General features: G+C 43.4%; 1 protein-coding gene across 5 annotated transcripts in view; it reads right to left on the bottom strand.

The window, feature by feature from the left end:
- fnip1 (folliculin interacting protein 1) overlaps positions 1 to 20,804 on the bottom strand; it is a 39,983-nt gene that overhangs the window by 16,467 nt on the left and 2,712 nt on the right. For 2 of the 5 annotated variants that reach the window (XM_047042926.1, XM_047042930.1), the window contains exons 2-11: positions 14,238 to 14,367; positions 7,554 to 7,688; positions 6,939 to 7,039; positions 6,716 to 6,790; positions 6,507 to 6,589; positions 5,594 to 5,677; positions 4,646 to 4,717; positions 3,364 to 3,502; positions 2,278 to 2,479; positions 1,858 to 1,943 (exon numbers count right to left, since the gene is read on the bottom strand). In XM_047042926.1, coding sequence (XP_046898882.1) covers positions 1,858 to 1,943; positions 2,278 to 2,479; positions 3,364 to 3,502; positions 4,646 to 4,717; positions 5,594 to 5,677; positions 6,507 to 6,589; positions 6,716 to 6,790; positions 6,939 to 7,039; positions 7,554 to 7,688; positions 14,238 to 14,367 — 1,107 coding nt within the window. Of the gene's footprint in view, positions 1 to 1,857; positions 1,944 to 2,277; positions 2,480 to 3,363; positions 3,503 to 4,645; positions 4,718 to 5,593; positions 5,678 to 6,506; positions 6,590 to 6,715; positions 6,791 to 6,938; positions 7,040 to 7,553; positions 7,689 to 14,237; positions 14,368 to 17,082; positions 17,988 to 20,804 lie in introns of those variants that run through there. The other 3 variants (XM_047042927.1, XM_047042928.1, XM_047042929.1) reach the window with 3 other exon arrangements.

Below are 20,804 nucleotides of genomic sequence, written 5' to 3'. Positions count from 1 at the left end.
TCATGTTTTGGTTTAATTGCGCATTCGGCCATATTTTCCCCGGCTGTAATTCCCCTTTCTATCAGCAGATGTCACAAAGGATTCCCTTGCAGAAATCTGTCATTCAGACAAAGGTTATGCAGCTGAAATAAGATATGTCTAGCAAAATGTGTATAGTTTGATATAGTCTATAATTATGTGCAAAATTATGACAAAAATGTAAGTACATTCTATGAAGTGCATGAGCTTCACATGAGGTAGGCGCAATGTCATAACATAGCGGGAACAATATTTGTAATCGTAAAATGCTAATATGTAGGGCTGTCCCCACTCAGTAGACTAGTCGATTTTCTGGTCAATATGCTCTTGGTCGACTAAGATTTTTTTAGTCAAGCTGCCGTAGGGCGTATAACATTTCTGTAGAACATGTAAATGTTCTACAGAAAGTGTAGATTATATTATTTAAGACAAATAAACCAACTCTAAAAATATATAATTTAAAAGAAAAGTTGTTACTGTTTTTCCTTTCGTTAATCTGCGCTTTGTTTTGGTTTGGTATTTTTCACACGGCACAAGCACAATTGGCTGCAGAACTTCAAACTCTGCCATAGCCTACTTTGTCGGTGTAATTAGTCAAAATGGCAAAGAAACCTGTGGTATGGCAGCATTTCATTACAGTATTTACATTTACAAAGTACCGGGTGACTCGAAAAACGTTGAATGCAAACTCTGCCAACAACGGTTTATTTTTCATAGTTCGAGGTTGAATATGATGTAGCCTACCAACCACCTGAAAAACGTAAGTTGGCCTAGCCCTACTTTGCTCATGCTAACGCACTGGGTTGAAAAATGAATATGCCTATTATAAGAATCACATCCGAATGAATGACAATATCTCCGGCCAAGACAACAAAATCTTTCTCTGTTGCACCGTTCCCCACTCAGCTTCTACGTAAGTTTGCATGCTGCTAGGTTAGTTATAACGAAGTTAAGTCTTATACTTTATTTTACTATTGATTGTTCTTCTACAGGTACAGTCCTGCACTTTTTTGTGGTTCATGTTGTTTTAATTTGTAACTTGTATAACTGCATGCTCTTATGGGTCTTCCCTTTTGGCACTTGTTTAGTTTTTTCACAATGTATGCTTCATGGGTTGGCTGCTTGCAATGTTTGGGACTACCTCGTTGTTATGATCAGTGACCTATGCTCTTTTGTAAAGCTCTCTCTTGGAAGTCGCTTTGGATAAAAGCGTCTGCGAAATGCATAAATGTAAATGCTGCAAGTTCAGGCAGTGATAAGTGCGCTCTGATGAATTGCATGTTAAACTATTTTTTATTTGTAGTACATTGTAAGAGATACTAAATACCATTGGCATTCGGTTACAACAGGACTGGTGATACAAGTCTTATTTTGACTATTAGTAGGCTATTAGCGGCTGAATCTGTTTTTGAACTTTTTTTGGGGGGGGGGTGAAAAAAAAAGGTGTTTCAAATTTCGATTAGTCGATTTTCAGACGTTTTAGTCGAGTCTTAGTCGACAAAAGATTTTGTTGTCGGGGACAACCCTACTAATATGTTTTGTAAAGCAGATAAACATAACTAATTCACAACAAATTCACACGAGCGAAACCAATCATATTCTGACTTTGATAGTTTGCAACTATTTTGCAAATGGTAGGCGCAACCATTTCTGAATATAATAAAGTAGGCCTAATAAAAGGAGATGACGGCAACGGCGGGGGCTTGGTCATGGTCTCGGTTTAGGTGGTCTTGACTACAACACTGGGTGCCCCTTTGACTAAATACTTGATTAGAAATGAAGTATTTCTTTCTTAAACGGGCTAACCCCACTACATATGTGCATGTGTTTGTGTCTAACCTGAACTCATTGAGTCCGTCCACCATGCGGCTGTAAGCCAGGGCTCTCTGACTGGAATCAGCTGACCGTCGGCTCATCTTCATGGCCTTGGGAGTGAAAACACACACACACGCACGCATACTTAGAAGGGGTGGAGCAGAGTCCATCCAGTGACAAGAGGTTGACAGTAACACACACCAGTAAACAGGACAACAACATCATGGCAGAATAACACAGCGTTAAGCTCGAGGCTGTGAGTACAGGAAACTATGACATGGCTAAAAAGGCTCAAACTTGCTGAGGGTATAAAATAAATGCTTTAGCATATCTGTCTTAAATGTGCTTTGTCAATCAAATGTTCTTTTAAAACCTCTGGGGTGTTTGACTAGCCCGGTGAACACACAAGCCTGTACCACTGGGTTGGAAGAGGCGTAGACTCACCATCTCGATGGCACTCTTCAGCTTGTTCATGTGACTCTCAAAGAGTGGGAAATGAGAGAAGAAGAAGTCCTGGAACTTGTTGTTCTCCTCTTCGTCCTGAGACAGGAGAAAGATGACACCAATGGCGATTTTCTTCTTCCTCGCCACGCCCAGGCTCGCACCGCCACTCTCGTCCGACATGTTGAAGCTCTCCTCCACTGACCTAGAGCAGTGAAGTAGCAGGGGACATTTTAAGTACACAGTGTCAGTGTATTATGATGTCCATCTGTATATCCATGCATAAGTGTGTCTGTGCTTGTGTAACTGAGTTGAATTGGTTCAACTCACTCCTCAGAATAAATAACGGCCACCCGTGCCATTGAAGAGCTTGCTTTTCGGTGGCGTAGCTGGTTAAAGCTAGCCTGGCTCTGCCGTCCTACGTACTTCCGCTCAATTTAGATTTTGCTTCTGTACTCAGTACAGTATTCAGTACGCAAGTCAGATTTTGCAGGTTAATTTTTAACCGGCCAATCAGCGAACAGAGGGAGTGGCTGAGTACGATGACGTTGATGTCGTGCGCTAGTTTGTGTTGTAGTTCCGTAATGGCGGCGGAGAAAGATGCGGGCGAAACCATTCGGTCCGTTGTGGCAACACTGCCGAATATCCAACAGCTAAAGCCGGAGCAAGAACAAGTTTTGCTGAGTTTTGTTGGTGGCCATGATGTTGTGGCCCTCCTCCCCACGGGGTTCGGGAAAAGTTTGATTTTCCAGCTACGGCAGCTAGCCCTGTTACAGTAGTGGTGAGGGAATTGGCTAAGGCGAACGCTAGCGATTGGTTATGGCAGATCATAGTGGCTCTGGGCAGATCCAATAGTTTTAAACTTCAACAAAGTACCCGCCTACAAGGAAGTCAACGCTTGTCAATGGAGCGAGGCCAGACTCTCTGTACAAATGAAATGTACGAGAGTCTGGGGCTTTTATACAGGTTTGTAAATCAGAGAATACAAGCTTGAACCGCAGCATGGGCAAGACCGGGAGGAAGCGACACTGACAAGCAACGTAACTACACCCATTAAACGTGCATGTCCAGTATATGTGTGTGTCTCACCACCGGGGGAAGACTCCATTCTCCAGGCTGGTGGTCTGGCTGCGGAGCCAGCGTCTCTGGTAGCTGCTGGCACAGCTACTGCTGGTGAGGGATGAGCCAGGGGATGGGAACGGAGTAATGAGGAGGCTGCTAAGAGATGCTGCAGAGGGGGGAGGGATAGAGGGGGCAGGAGGATGGTGACAGGAAAAGATGTAGAAAGGGGAGAAGAACAGAGTGGGAGTGAGAAAGATGGCAAAAGGGAGAGGGAGGGAGATGCAAAGAGAGAGTGATGAAAAAGATGATGTGCTTGGATTTACATATGAAATTTTGAGACACATTGTTCCTGCTGTTTCTTCCAGTTCACTTCTGTGCTAAGCTTCTGTAGCTAGCTACCTAGAAAAGCCCTTTGCTCTTTGCACTGAGTCACACTAGGTAGCTAGCTAGCTAACCCTAACTAGCAAGTGTGTTTTTATTTTTATAAAAATCCATCTCCATAGATGGCAGGTTGTTAGGCATTTTAGCCATGGCCTTATCATATAAGCTTTGAGTAAATATATGAGTGGCATGATTTAAATTGTAAATATGGCATGGTTAAAATAGTATAGGATTGAAAAAGGATATGTGGTGTGTAGTGTAAATTAGGAAATGTAAATCGGTTAAAAAGAAATAACTAACTGTAATGATAATAAAAAAAGGTTTAAAAAAATAAAATAAATATTTTGACTGATTGGACATAAAAAAAGGTTTAAAAAAATAAAATAAATATTTTGACTGATTGGACACAAACAAAATAATTTAGGCTTATTCGTTTTTTACAATCCATTTACCAATGAAATAACTTGACAGTTTTTGTCACTTTTGGGATTCCATTATATTTTACTGTGTTTGCTTCTCAAGCACTAGAAATGTACTGTAAATTACTATTACCAACTCCCAGTCCACACCACAAGGGTATGAGATACGTAAGGCGGGCCATGTGTGAGAAAGAAAGGTGAGGGGGACAGGTCCAATTTAGCTGTCTGTTAGTAGTAGTGGGTCATGGGAGCCCTTATATTTAAGGCCCTGCATGTGACGCTGTGTTGGTCAGGGGAATGAGATGCCAGCCATGCCAAGCATGCCAGGGCAAGCGTTTCCACTGCCCAAGCTGTTCCATAGAGACTTCTCGGGGGGCATACAGAAGGGGTCAGGAGTTAGAAAAGTGTCTGTGTGCAAGGGGGTTAACGTGTGTGAGTCTACGTGTCTGTTTGTGTGTGTGGGGAGGGGGTTGGTAACATCTCTACAATATATCCTAAATAGTACCTACCTGATCTGGCAATGCCACTGTCTCTCTCATCATACAGACTTCTGCCTGGCATGTCCATGGGGTTACTGTGGCCTGGGGGAGATTGGAAAAAGGAGAGAGAGACTGAGACACACAGACAGAGAACATTTAAGAGATAGCTCCCTCCAGATTTATTACTACCAGTACCACCACCAGATACCTTCCTGTTCCTCTTCCACCACCACCCTTCAACTTGAGGCTGCTTCTCTTACTACTTCCCAAACCCTGTGCTCCTCCATCCCCCCGTCACCACAGTGAACATCAAACAGAGCTCTAGAGGGGTGGGGTCACATGCAGGGAACTAAAAGCCTGCTGGGGGGTGCACGGTGGGGTCAACTATACAGACGGCCAACCCTGTTTGGGTGGGGGAGGGTGATGGGGAATAGCACAACAGATCCAATTACTCAGGTGTAGGTTCTGAGAAATTCTATGTGCACACGCACACACAAACAGACATGTGCACATACACCAACATGCCTCAGGAGGTGCAGACAATGTAGAACCCTTATTTGCATGTACGGCAGAGGCATAGCTTTGGTTGAGCTGTTGACGTGATTTATGCGTCAATCAACAGGAGCGGAGCTGTGTGACGGACCAGGCTTATGGACATTCCTGTGTGGCTGGCGAGTGACACACACTCACCACCCTGACAGTACTTTAAAAAGGGGTTTGGAGGGCTATTTACAGAAATCACTCCACCAAGGACAGGAGTTCCACAGAGGGGGGCGGGGGGGAAGTGACAAAGGGACGGGAGGAAGGTGAAAAGATCCCACACGCAGATACTCCATGACGTACATGCCCAAAAAGGTCTACGACCTACACACACACACACACACACACACAGAGCATGTGCAAGGCAGTTATGGACCTCTACACACGCATGCAGCTGTGCACACACACGTGCAGAAGCGAGGGGAGTGCGCTGCCAACCTGAAAAGAAAGAGGCGCTCTTGATGAGGCGTAGAGGACCCTGCTCTGAGAAGGCCCGACGAGGGCTGCTGAGCTGAGAGAAACCTGGGGAGGAGGGGAAGAGTGGACAGAGAAGTGCGAGACGGAAGGGGGTTGGGGGGTGTAAGGGGGGGGGTGGTATGGGTACAAATAGAGGGCAAGAAAGGAGAGAGAGACACAAAAACAAACATAGACATCAACCACAGTTAGTAAAGCTGCATGTCAGAACAGGTCAGAACCGTGGAGGAGGCCATGCCACCACTACCATCCAGAGAAACGACCACAACAGACCCAGTTTGTTAGGTCTCCACTTAGAGGAGTCAGACGGGCTGGAATCACTCTCAGAAAAGCCAGACTCAGAACCACAGTATTAAGGACCACATGATTCACAGAGCACTGATCTGTGTTTGCACTGTTGTCCATTCTGCTGGACCAACATGAGGAAAGTTCAGATGGAGAGTCTGCATTGTCTGGGAGGATGAAAGTAATATAAAACAGTGAAGAGCAGGAATGAGATGAATTTGCCAACAGGCCAGTGTGGATGTATGAGGGTGTATGGATTATGGGATAACGGCATTGGCAAACAGCCTGCTTGACACAGTACACAGAGGGAGCAAAACTGAAACTGCACACTCATCAGAAAGAATGATCACACTTAACATCTCAGAAGTTCAGGCTGATCAGGTTTTAAAAATAGTCTGTAGACAATAGAGATGCTCTGATAAAAACACAACACTGCTTCAACACTCACAACAAATGTCAGACAACATGAACAACACTGAGAAACTGCACGGCACGGCACCAGAGGTGATCACATAAGCATTTGATATTATCCTCGTCAGTTATGTCCCATCCAAGACATTGTAACCCAGTCTGGTTCTGTTGTTGTTTTTACCTAGGAGACTGTTGGTCCCAGTGTTCTGATCGGGCCTGAGAGTGTTGGGGTCCTGACTCATGAATTCCAGGCTGTCCTGTAACCTGCCCAACAGAAAAATAGAGACCAAGTCAGGATCTCAAAGGACAGAGGGAGAGGAGAGAAAGACAGAGAAAGTAAAATATGGAAACAGACTGAAAGAGGGAGACAGTGTGTGCGCGCATGCTTACGTGTTGAGACTGCCATACACACTGCTCCCTGTCCTGGCGGTGAACACCTTACTCAGCATCAGCTGAGGGGGTGACCTGAGGACACATAGTATGTGTGTGTGTGTGGGGGGGAGGGGGGGGGGGGGGGGGGGGGGGGGGAGGTTGTCATTGCTTCAGTTTTGACATGTTCAAAGTTACTGTATGTTGCAACATGTGTGTTTCTGTATGTGTGTGTGTTCTGTACCTGATCTGGTGAATCTTTAGGGTGGAGCCCTTGTAGCTCATGGCCACGGAGCCAAACATCATCTCCCCCAGCATGTTGGCATCAGAGGAGCAACGAGGGCCCTGGAGACAGAAGGGGGAAGAGAGGGTAAGTGGAGAAGGAGGATAGAGGGAGGAAGTAGAGAAGTAACAGAAGGAAATAAACAGTCTAATTAACGCTTACATAACAGCAGAACAATGGAGTTGACATACACTTAGTATGTGAATGTGGAATCTTCACTACCACAGTGTAATCTAAAAGCAGGCTGTATATTTAACATTTACCTTGAATTCATATTGCAGACACTTTTATCCCAAGCAACATACAAAGTGCATATAGAAAGTACAGAAAAAGGATCTCAGCACCCTCTACCTAGCTGAAACCACTTATGTAATACGACTAGATGGGTTGTAACTATGTCACAGAAACACATACGTCCAGGAAGGGAGTTTGTATTTTAAGTACTCAGACGTTGTTGAGGTTTGACATATGACCCATCATGTGACCCCTAACCCTAGATGTGGCCTCTGACCCAAGGTGTGATCCCTGACCCTAGATGTGTCCCCTAGCTGCGTGCTCAGAGGTCAGGGGTGGCACCTGGAATCGGAGGCCCTGATCACGAGGCTCAGAGGCGCAGGAGGAGGTGCTTTCAAGGGAGGAGGAGGAGCCTCCTGTAGGCCTCAGCTGACAACATCTCCCAAAGACTTTCCCCTGGCCCTCTCCACACACCTTCTGATGTATGGGACACAAACAAACAAACAAACAAACATGTACAGGAAAAACACACACACACACAATAAGTGAATTTGATAATTAATCGGATAATTTAACAATATATACATTACATTTATTAGTTTAGCGCTTCGTGTGGGAACTATTTTCTGCCTACCAAACTTCCGAGCCTCTTGTTCATGAGTAGACGGACTCTTCCTTCTGCGAGGTGATACGGTTGGTGGAGTAGTTTGATAGAAAGTAAATAGTTCCTACATGAACTGCTCACAATAAGGTTAGTGGATTATCTTGAGTAAACGAGTCATGATTTTTGGGAAGAGCCGTTTTGAGTACATTTTCTAATGTATTTCTTGGCGCTTTGAGCCCCTCAAGTCGAGTGCCATCTATATCTATTTATATATAGATATATATATATCTATATATAGATATATCTTTATACATACACACACCTGATATCTCCAAAACGCATAAACCTACACCAAAACAGTCTAGAGGAATCAATAGCACTAAAGACAAGATCATTTTAAAAATGATTTTGTCTATAGGGGCAAAATAGACTACTCTTGTGCAGTTTTATGCCAGATATTGTAACCAAAGGACAGAGAAAGAACAAAGTCGCAGGTATCTCAGGTACCGACCAAATTTCATCGGTACTACAGGAGTACCATTTTAAATAAAATCAATCGGTGCAAAATGTTGGTTCTTGACAGCGCAGCTGGGTGACCTAGCATCACCAGACCAATTCACAAATGTGACCCGCTCTGGTGAAATGGAGCGGTTGTTGGACAACTCATTTCTCAGTTTTTTAAGATTGTGAAAGTTCAGATTGTTCAGATTGTCAGCTTTCAAATGATGTGTCATACATTGAAATCAGGAAATAGTTGAAGAAGATACATTTATCTGAATGTTGGTAAACCTGGAAAGCTCTAGCCCAGATATTCGGCTTCAAAGATTTTAGACCTTTTCACGCCTTTAGAGAGGTGTGATTGTTTGGTGTCAATCATTAGAAGCGTTGAGCGCCGGTTATTTCACCGCAGTGAATAAATGAAAAAAAAAAACAATATTCGCACTCAATTAAATTCCAGGATCCTGCTTTCTTGACATATCCTAGACGTGTATTTTAACACCCGGTATTTTTGTAATGACTACATTGCAATGTCCCTGGCCCGATTATGATTCAATTTAAGCGTTAAGTGCAAATTGCATCTTACGAAAACAGCTTGAAAGATGTATTCAGGTTTACCAGGTCAAACAAATAAAAAGGTATGCTCTGCACAGGTGCACACAATTCCAAGGGGCCCCTGACTGACAGGGCCCCCCCAAACATTTCTTTTTAATGGGGCCCAAAATTCCTGGCAGCGCCCCTGTCTGTGCACAATGCAATACCCGAGATTAGCCTATTAAGTCGATTTATTCCGTGGATGTAGGCTAAAACGAACGTATGAGAAATGTTCGCTGAACACGCAGAAGGCATGCTTGAATGTTGACACAACATTCGACAATACGGAATGCCGACAAGAGCCCCTTTTCACTGGACCGTGTCAGAAATATGAATAGATCTGGAACATCTCAGTTCATTTACAATTCCCAAGGGGCAGTATCAATGGACGCAGACCAAAGTGCCAAAGTTACAATTGGATAGATACAACCATTTAGAGCAACTACTGATTACTGAACGTAATCTCAGTCATTTACGAAAATTCCCCAACAGGGGCCCTTTAAAACAATCATCGTATTAAACCCACCCCATATCAATGTGTGATGGTAATATCTCATATATCTGAGAAAAAATAAATGAGCATGAGCTTGCTGATTTGTCTGGTTCCCAGGCTAGCATCAGGGTGGGAGAGAAGAGAAAGACAGAGAGTGAGTTTACTAGGGCTGTCCCCAAAAAATTATTTTGGTCGACCAAGACTCGACTAATACGTCTGAAAATCGACTAATCGAAATTTGAAACGCTTTTTTTTTTTTCACCCTCAAAAAACGTACAAACTTTTTCCCGATCTGACTCAATGGCTGCTGGACGTTGCAGATTCAGCCGCTAATAGCCAACTAATAATAAAGACTCGTATCACCAGTCCTGTTGTAACCGAATGCCGATGGTATTTAGTATATCTTACAATGTACTACAAATTAAAAATATTGTTTATTTAACATGCAAATCATCAGAGCACGCTTATCACTGCCTGAGAACTTGCAGCATGCGAACTTACGTAGAAGCTGAGTGAGGAACGTTGCAACAGGGAAAGATTTTGTTGTCTTGGCCGGAGAAGATAATGTCATTCGATTTGGATGTGATTCTTATAATAGGCATATTCATTTTTCAACCCAGTGCGTTAGCATGAGCAAAGTAGGGCTAGACCAACTTATGTTTTTCAGGTGGTTGGTAGGCTACATCATATTCAACCTCAAACTTAACCGTTGTTGGCAGAGTTTGCATTCAAAGTTTTTCGAGTCACCCGGTACTTTGTAAATGTAAATACTTTAATGAAATGCTGCCATACAACATTCTTTGCTATTTTGACTAATAACACCGACAAAGTAGGCTATGGCAGAGTTTTTAGTTCTGCAGCCAATTGTGCTCGTGCCGTGTGCAAAATACCAAACCAAAACAAAGCGCAGATTAACGAAAGGGAAAACAGTAACACCTTTTCTTTTAAAATATATATTTTTAGAGTTGTTTTATTTGTCTTAAATAATATAATCTACAATTTCTGTTGAACATTTCATTAATTCAGCAATGATGACACAAGCGGGAATCAGATCTCACACTGCCATATGGCAGCTCGACTAAAAAAATCTTATTCGACCAAGAGCATATCGACCAGAAAATCGACTAGTCGACTAAGTGGGGACAGCCCTAAAGACTACAATAATGAGACAACGAGACAAGATATGTTACCTCAGCACTTGTTACATTTTCAACAGTCCAGGCAATAGCTAGCTGAGAGCGGTCCTAAGTGTGGTTGCACTTTTCAAATCTTGAACTTGAAGCAGAGAATGCTCGCTGCAATATTTGTGAAGCTAAATATACAGCTGCCCATTGCAACTCTTCTAACCTGAAGACCCACCTGGCCAAACACAAGATATTTCAAAAATCACAATATTCTACTGAAAACTAAGTCCCCTTTTGCAGCTTGCATTGTTAGCACTATACCTGCAGCCAACGCAGAAGAACACTGTTCCCTAGAGCAGCTCAGAGTAGTTAACTGCTAGAGTATTTTGTTTAATACTTTTAGTTGTAAAATATCTTTATTGTTTCAGACCCCGGAATCAAGGGGGTATGGATCGGTCTCTGTGTGTGCATACGTTCGTGGCACGGTAATGTTGAGTATGTGCTGCTAGAGAGGGGTCTGGTTTTCATGGGGTGAATTACATCACTGGTGGGAAACTACTTCACATTCGATTTTCTCAAGCCTTGAGAAACTCCAATGTAACTAATTAGGAAAGACATTGTTTTCGTTAGTATTATTATAATTTTTCCTCTTCTGCGTAAAATGGCTTAATAGCTCACAAAGTCCTTGACACGATTTTTTCTAATTTGGCCCAATGATACAACAGGTCACTCACTCCTCCCAGGCCGCTAATGGCCCATGTACGCCCATTGGTGGTGCTTTAAGCCACACCCAAAGTCTACGTGATTTCCCCAGCGCCCCATTTATCCAAAATGCCAGAAAATTTGAATACATGCCTTATTTCTCATGGGGAACAAAAAAGCCTCAACAACCCATAAGGTCCACCATGATAGATTTAGCTGTACTGTCCAAATTTGGTACAACCTCCAAAACGATGCTCCTCATGAACCATAGATACAATCGACTTGAAATGTGTTACAGATGTCATCTCCTGTCATATAGGGTGACTTAGAATAAGAAATACAATACAAAATGGCTGAAAGGGTGTATTTATGTCCACATTGCCTCAATATCTTTGTGTCAATAAATAAAACATAATTTTGACTGATGGTTTTTCAAATCTTATTGGCTTCAAAATGACATCATTCCGAAGTACCAAATGCAATTTCACCTTGACATGTCAAAATATGATTTCATTAAATTGAATCGCTCCACAGCACGCACGCTTCAAAATCTCACAGACTCATCCTGCACCTTGACACATGCGTGAGCTTGGCGAGACGTAGACACATCCTTTCTGGAAATTATGGGCTGACCAAGCCCCCACCCTCACTCCTTGGTTTTTAGCATAGGCCCTTGTGGACCTTGGTGTAATAACATTTCCGATTTTGTATGCAATGGTAAAAAGCTCTCAAATTGTCATTTCCATTCCATGAGTCTAAAATGTTGGAAACTATACATGCCTTATTTATCATGGGAAACCATACAGTGGTGACCCACACAGTCCGCCATGTTTGGTGAACATTTTGAAAAATGTACTAATATCTTCTTAAAAACCATAACTCCAATTAACTTATGGTATGTATGTGTAGACCACACATGTAGTTATGCTAGTTTGAGACCACAATAGTTATGAAAATAAGAGTGAATGCACTTAGGAGGGTGGCTTTGTCCACATACCACCAAGTAGGTTTACTTTCATCGGACAACAGGAATTCCATGAGTGCAGACTGAGTTTGTGCATGTCAGTTAAGGCAAAGCCTTTTAAACCTCTAGTTCAAACAAAAATTCTGAGTTGATTGGAACTCTCTTTTATACATTTATAGTTGGATTTGTCATTTAATAAATGTACTCAAACAACCATAACACAGTACATATGGTACACAAAGCTGCAGTCAGATTTGACGAAATTGTTAGCTTGGATGTTATCTTACCATATAGATGGGGTCTTGTGTTTACAAACACCCAAAACACCCAAAAGCATGGGGTCTTGTGTTTACAAACACAAAACCCCATGCTGCTTGTAGCTATATTTACTTTATTTATAGGTAGGGATGAGTTTAATTATGTGGTTTATAAAACGTGTCAAAATTAAGTGATATTACAGTTATTTCCACAAAGTTGAAATTGAGAATTTGGGACTGAAATTGTATTTTGGATATTACAGAATGAATAAAATACCGTAAAAAAGGTATTACTGGGTACTAGTTCTTAAAGGCAGGATAGGCAAGTTTTGCAAACCTTGCCATTTTAGCTTGAGTTTGAAAGAATTCAAACCAAAATATCCCACCCTCTCCCTTAAAAGCCAATCCTCGAAGCGTGCCTGACTACTGCCGGAAGGTAGGTAGACAGGCAAGTAGCCTGTCCAATCATAGCATTCGGTCCGAATGCGATCCGATCATTAGTGTTGGTCCGACCTTAATGATTGGTTGTGTTTATTAAAGTTGTGCGATGCCCCCAGATATCAAATGTATTTAATTTAGCTGTCAAACCTTTAGATTTATTGGTTCATATCAGGATGTGAAGTTTATATCAGCAAATTTGACACGTTATTCTCAACAACATTGCCTACCATGCCTTTAAGTTCAGGTACCAGTATTGTATCGGTTAAAATGTGAACCAAACAGGTAATGAACAGGTAATGAATGTGGCCTCTTCATCACCAGCCTCGTAACCTGTTTCATGCTTCTGACTGTGAGGCGGGTCAAGGCTCACAGACCCATATCCAAACTTTTGACTTTCTGCCTTAGCAAGCAGACTGTTAGTCCCAGGCTGGCTGGCTGAGCACTCTGCAGAGCAGTGGTAATGGCTGCCTGGCAGGCTTGTTTAGTGATTGCTTTCGCTGTGGTCATGGCTCTTATCAAACAGATGTGTGTGTGCATGTGTGTGTAAGTCTGAGCTAAAGCACACAAAGGGCGTATGAGCATGTGACATGCAGTCATATGACATCCACAGGAACTTGTGAGCTGCAACTGCTATCTCTTTTCTCTTTTGGCCAGCCTCGTTAAAACACTCCCACCCCCTCTCTCGCTGTCTTCGTTTCTTGTGTCATGTTTTTGAAGTCACAGGGGATCTATCTAAACCAGAGCTATGCAAAGAGCATTACACACACACACACAACTTCTACGTTGAACAGCTAAATCTGTCCCTTGTCCTGTACACCACTGATGCTCTTTACTCAAATTTCAATATTTGCACTGAGGACGTGGGTGTCAATGGAAATAGACTACTAGGTCTATTTCCAGGTGGAGGGATACAGGGGTCAGGTCAGGAGAGTGTGGTTTGTCACAGCACTGCAACCACATAACAGAGCAATCACATGTCCAAATCGTAAAAAGAAGACGTGAAAGGGAGAAACTGGAGGGAGTGAAAGGGTGAGCGAGAGAATGAGACGGTAAGAGAAATGTAGGGAGAAATATTTAGCAAATAAAAAGCAGTTAGAGAGAGAAAAACAGACAAGAGACAGAGAGACAGAGAGATCAAGAGACAGAAAGAACTTCCCAATCATGTGAGGCTGAAAGAATGCTTACACACACAAGTTGTCACCTGATGCCTCTACCAGTGGAGATAAGAGTCTGGTACAAACCTGTCAGAGACCTCCCTCTGTGTCGAAAATAGCCATGGGAGATGGGAAACAGTATTACCTGTTTAGCAAACACCTCATAATCGCTTTTCTCTCACACACACAACTCACAGAGCTGGGGGGTTCATCCGGGCTCTTCTTCTTGGCGTTGGAGTCGAAGAGGACATTCCTCCCTCGCCTCTCACAGTCCTGGTACACTATCAGCCTCACCTGGCTGGGTTCCAACTGGGGGGAGGGCCAGCTGCTTGAAAGGGGGGGTCATTCACAAGAGAGAGAAACAGAAAGAGGGGGGGTTATTTCACAAGAGAGAGAAACGGAAAGAGCAGGAGGGAGAATTGTCTATTCAGCCCTCTCCCAATTGTCAAACCTCTGGCTGGGCGAGGCTGCGTCAACGACCGTGCCATTACTGCCATTCTTACTCTCATACCACATAGCCTGTAGGGCTGTCAAAATTGCTCAAAAATTATGTTTGAATATTCCCTTAAAAAAAACACATATATTCAAAAATATTCAAATTTATGGTTGCGCATTAGGTAATTCAATAACAGGACAAATGTAAACAACGAAACATAACTATTTGTAAACTGTAGTAAGGAGGCCTCATTTATTTAAGTTTAAACATATTTGACAAATTACCTACACAAAAATAAGTAAATGAACTAATGGCCAAGACAGACCTTGGCCTCTCGCTCGCACACACGCACTCTTTCTTTCTCTCTTTCTCCCACACCGTCGCACTCTCCGCGCATAGCGGTATAAAATGAACAACAACAATAAACAAATGCTGAGTTTAAGGTCGCGATTCTTGTCCCAAATATGGCAGGCTTCATGCAGTGACTGAAACAAATATTATTAACATTAAAGTTTTACAGTATAGAACCGACATAGAACGCTCCGAGCGAGCTGTGCTGTGGTAAACATGGAGATGTAGCTTCAAGTTGCTAGTTGTTGAATGGTAAGCTAACTCCAGCTTACATAGTTTACACACTCCTAAGCTGTAGGCTCAACAAGTTTACCATCAACTGACCAATATCCGAAATATTTCCAGACATTACTCTTTAGATTTATTGGGGCTACAATCACTTTCTCTTCGGTCAAGCTGGGTTCTGCACTTTCTGCCATCTTCCACGCAAATCAACTGTCAGCTGTGATGCTGAGGCGCGCACCTACCCACAAAGCAGACAGACGCGCTGCCGCTGCGGTTCTGTTTATTTATTTTTATATTAGAATATACATTTTCACATTCGATATTCGGTTTTTAACCACTATTCGAATATATATTCTAATTTAGAATATTTGTTGACAGCCGTAATAGCCTGTGGGCCTGTGTGTGTGCGCGTGTGTGACAGGATTAAAGCAACCTGGGTAGTCTATTTCAATCAACTTTTCTGTCAGCCTACAGGAAGAATCACTGACAAAATCCATGTGGGCCTTTGTGTGGCTTAAAACGTACACTCTCTTGACAACGGTTTAGTTTTGGCGGCAGAACTGTGGACAGGTGAAGAAGTTGTTGATAGACAGGGAGGCAGAGTGGTGGTGAGTGGAGGATTTCTGTAAAGTCTGAGGGATGGTCAGCACCTACATTTAGCTGTTTATGGGGTGGGGGGGAGGTCCATGAGGTCTGTGTGTTGTCCTGTAAGGACAGTGTTTATGGGTGGGGGTTATTGACAGGGTACAGGAATAGTCAAGTCACAGAGTCCCTCATTTGTGTGTGTCTGTGACTGTGTGTGTGTCTGTCTGTGACAAATGTGTGTGTGTGAGACTGTGATGATGTTTGTGACTAGTGTGTGTGACTGTGTGTGTCATACTGTTTAGCAAAGAGTAGTGTGAGAATATAACCAACATTCCTCTGTGCTATGCCAGTAAACTCTGAAATGGTCGAGTCGTGCTCTGGAGATTAGGTTGTCTGTCAGAGGTCTAGATGATATCTAGATATGATCTCAAGAATAAATTGATCAAACGTAGTCTCAATCAAGACTACTTAGATAAGTAATTCCAGCTTCCTTCGGAACTAAACCTAGATGAGAAGAGACACAGTGTTTCCCCTAGGTTTACAGCTTTGGGGGGGCCGGGGGGGGGCATAGAGACAGAAATGACATGCAATAAGATAAATAACATAAGGCCATTTGGTTTGTTTAATAAAAGAGCAAGTTATAGACCTGTTTTATAGGAAAGGTAACCTTAAATGACTTCTTTTGTGATCTGGCACTATGAAAAACTAAAACTGTACCTTCCAGGGGGGGCGGGGGTTGCCGTTGGGGGGGGGCTCCCCTCTAATTTAAATGGTAGGAGAAACACTGAGAGACACATTATTACATGTGTCTCTTCAGAGAGATACAAAGTGAGAAGGAGAAAGGCAGATAGAGATAGGGGACAGCGACAGAGAGTATGGTAGGAAAAAAGAGAAATACAGATGGACGGGCAAGAGAGACAAAGCCTGACATTGAAGAGAGGAACCGAGACAGTGAAGAGCAAGACAGACGGAAAGAGAGATTGAGAGAGCGGGAAGGAGGAAGCAGCCCGTTTGATAGTCAGACATCCCGGTAACAAAAAGCAGCCGCCAGTGACCTCAGTTGTATTAGTGCTGATGACAATTTCTAAGAAACATCAAACAGACCTCATCACACAGCTCCACACCTCATGGAGCTCACCTTGATGAGTCTGAGTGACATTCAACCACAGTGCATGTGCGGATTCAAATGTAATACAACAGTTGAAACTGAAAGTTGGTTGAGTGACTGGTCAACATAACGTATGCTATTGATCCTGGAAATGTAGCGCTAGCAGGGAGCCACCAAACAACATCCCCACAACAAAACCATTCCACAAGGGAACATACCCGGTATCAGCCACCAGCGTGACCACAGCCAAAATCAATCCCACAAAACTCTCCCACAAACTGTCAACAGTAACACATGGAGCACACAAGCGAGCTGGGTTAAATATTACCAGGTACCTGGGCATCGTGTTCTGTTTCTGACAGTCTCTTCCTCTCATTCTCTTTCTCTCTGTCCCTCCCTTGCTCTCTCTCTCTCAGTGTCTCCCTTTTCCCCTGCCCTCTCTCTCTTCCCAAGCCCTCGCTGGCCAGCCGTAGCTAAGAATAGCTTTGAAATAAATTCACACAACAACATGAGACTGTCAGGTGATTGGAGTGTCGGCTAGTGAAGAGGGGACCGGCAAGGCCAGGACATTCCCTGTCCTGCCCACCTCTCTAGCTCTACCCTGCCATGGTATTTAGCTTCATCTTTGGCCCCAGTCCAGCATGGCTACCCTACTGCTTACTGCTCCCCTGTCTGGGGGAGTAAATGGTGCTGGGAGTATCAGGGAGGGAGAAGAGGAGAGGAGAGGAGGAGGTAGGGTGCATGTATGGGCTACGGTGCCAAAGGGACAACCCTTGTCTAAAATAATTATTTTAAAAACAACAAAACAACTGAAGCGCTAACATTTGTCAGTTCTGTGGTGTTGTTAGTCCAGCTGGTTTGGAACGCAGCACCAGCTAATATAGACAGTCAAAATGTACTCGGGGCTCATGACACTGGGTCTAATCACGCTTTAGCTGAGGAGGAAACAGGACACCCAGCTCCCCATGCATGTACACACACACACACTCCAAGCAACTGGGGGTAAAACACACCCAAACCTAAAACCAAAGAAGAGAAGGAAGAAAGAGTTAACTCACACACTTTCCTTTCAAATCCCTGATTATGATGGTAGGGACAGAGACGGGAGCTGTGAGAGATAATTTTCTCACAGTACAGATAGGCTCCCTTTTCCCTTACTGAGGTACTGCAACTTATTATCTACATTTACATTTAGTCATTTGGCAGACGCTCTTACCCAGAGCGACTTACAGTAAGTACAGGGACATTCCCCCCGAGGCAAGTAGGGTGAAGTGCCTTGCCCAAGGACACAACATCATGTGGCGCGGCAGGGAATCGATCCGCCAACCTTCTGATTACTAGCCCGACTCCCTCACTGCTCAGCCATCTAACTCCCTATTATCTTGTAGATCCAGTACACAACATAACTATTTACTCAACCCTTGGTTTCCTTGAGTATGTATATGAGGTAATAGGATAAAACAAAAGGTAAGGTGTGACAGAAAATATTTTCTGGAACCTCACCCTGACTAGAGACACCTGACTGCCTGTCTGTCTGTCTGTCTGTCTGTCTGTCTGTTCATTTGTTGTCCCTGGTTACAGGTAATAACAGCTTCTGCATTTCACCCTCACATGACTCATGTGTCATGTGACATCATGTCCACACATTCCAGAGTAGACCTGTTAGCCAATGACAGTACAGTGTAGCATGTAGAAAACATTGGTCATAGATGAATGACTTGCTACATCACATGAGCATATCTATTATATTTGTGTATGTATTTGTGTTACACATTTGTATGAAAAAGTAGTTTAAAAGCCGAATCCTGAGTTTTACACTGGTAAACAGTCCCTCTCTCAGTACTGGACTAAGAAGTCAGTTCACTGTCTTCTGCTGACATGTTACTACTCATAGCTCTCTCTCTCTTCCCATCTCCTCTTTCTCAGCCTGTCTAAGGGTAGGCCTCGTCCAGGAAGGAAACTATTGCACCAGGGGCAGCCAAGAAAGCAAACAAACCTTGCTCTCTCTTTCCCCCCCCCCCCCACCCGTCTGTTTCTGCCTCCCTGCCAGTCAGTCTGTCTCAGTGAATGTTAGTGTCTCTCCCTCTGATTTCACCCTTTTTCCTCTCAGCGATGTACAGTATGCTGTCCTTGGTCACAAGTAGACCGCCACAGAAACAGGAGATCAGTTGAGGTCCCCTCAGAGAGTTACCCAACTCAGGGCCCAGCCTGCTATCCCATACCAGCAGAGGGTCAGGAGCTGGGCAGTACCACCGTATAGTGCAGTACTCAGTCCACTTCAGACTCCGTTAGTTAACTAACTACACTAGTTCTGGACTGAGGGGGGTGGGGTGGGTAAGTAAAAAGAAAGCTTGATAGAGAGCAAAATACAGATGCTTGTCTTGTGAATAGAGCACATCATCCCTCTACTGTGCCATAAGTGTGCAGAGAAATGAAAGACATGAAGGGACTTGGCAAAAGAGAGACATGCACCCCAACTCAACTTCAGAAATCAGATCTCACCCCAGCCAAAATACTTCGCTAGGGCCCTGAAACGTGCACCGACACCCACAGCTAAATTAGGCCAATAGGCTTACGACTGGCACTTAGACCTAAACGTTAATCAGGTGGCTTACACACTTGCCCAGTGGACAAAAGACACAGGAGTTCAAAGTGAAGGATGTATATGACTTGGTTGATAGCTGGTTAATAGAGCCTCACCAGACCAACCCAGGGACATAAAAGTTCCGGTAAAGTTGATAGCTTACGTATTCTTCTGTCTTTAAAACACTGACCTAATATTGATCAGTGAGCAATCAACATTCCAAAAGTCTGACTAAAGTACATTTTTGAATCTTGAAAGGAGGGAGACACAGAAGATGAGATATGTGTTCTGCTTAGTGTTGTGAAGAATGGGGTTAATATTATCTATTCAATTGAAACATCACTTACTCAAAATAGATCACATCCCTTTCAAATCTCAAAATACAAGTCCAGCGCATCAAGTGGTGCTTTAATTCACGGGCTACCTGGGCCTCGACCAATCAGGGGCATAATACAAAATAATAATGATAATAAACATCCGTATTTGCAGTGTCAGACTCATTACTCTGCTCTACAGTAACAGTAAGGGGTCGTAATAATTCCTTCGTTAATAATTTGTTACACAGTTAATTTGTTAATAATTTGTTACATTAAATATTAATCCAAAATGATTCACACCTTCACAAAATTAACAACAACTAACATATCATTTCTGCATTATGCATGTAGCAACGCTAGTGCTAAACAGCTATTTAACTGGTCGGCTCCATGACGCCGGGTAAGTAGCTAGCTCCTGAGACTTCTCACCAAAAGAACGAAGGGGAACCTTCGAGTAAGGTACCTAGCGAAAAGTAGCCTCAACTTTCCTCGACTTTTAGCTACGGCACTAATGCTGAAGGCTCGCTGATATAGATGTCGGTCTTACTAGAACGGCGTATGTATGCATTGTTGCTAACGTGTGTTGACTTTGTGACTGTGTGCATATGTGAGAAAGACGCATGAGTGAGAGAGACGGAGGGAGAGCAGGGTAAAGGAGATGCATCTGAACGAATACGCTGCGTGTTTTAACCTAAATAGCGATAAAAAAAAATGTTTTACGAAGCGCAATATGTGGCGGCCGGTGTTGATTGTGTGGCGCACCGCCACAAATTAGTCTATGTGTGGGAAACACTGCTTACTGTACATGCAAGTCTTGAATTGCTTAAATATATAATGCTGCTAGTACACCATGGCACGATACGATCCTTGCTGTGCAAGAACAAGGCACGTTGTATCCATGCGTCGTTGCTAGCGTGTGCTGACGTTAGCACTGAGTTCCCTTCGTTGACACAAGGCACTTTTTTTTAATTTCAGCCTAAACCGTGCAACGGAACGTAAATAAAAATACACGCAACTCAATCGCTACCAAGACGAAACTTTTGACACCAACATTGTCTATGTAGTCCAAATATTGACGGATCCTAACGGTGCGTTCACACGCAGCGTTTTTTAACGCTCTGCACCGCTTGCCTTCCCACAGTGCACCATGCTCGGG

Source organism: Hypomesus transpacificus, chromosome 20 (assembly GCF_021917145.1).
Source record: "Hypomesus transpacificus isolate Combined female chromosome 20, fHypTra1, whole genome shotgun sequence".
Classification (NCBI taxonomy): domain Eukaryota; kingdom Metazoa; phylum Chordata; class Actinopteri; order Osmeriformes; family Osmeridae; genus Hypomesus; species Hypomesus transpacificus.
Note: the sequence above shows the minus strand (reverse complement) of the source record. Positions and strands in the feature narration are given on the sequence as shown.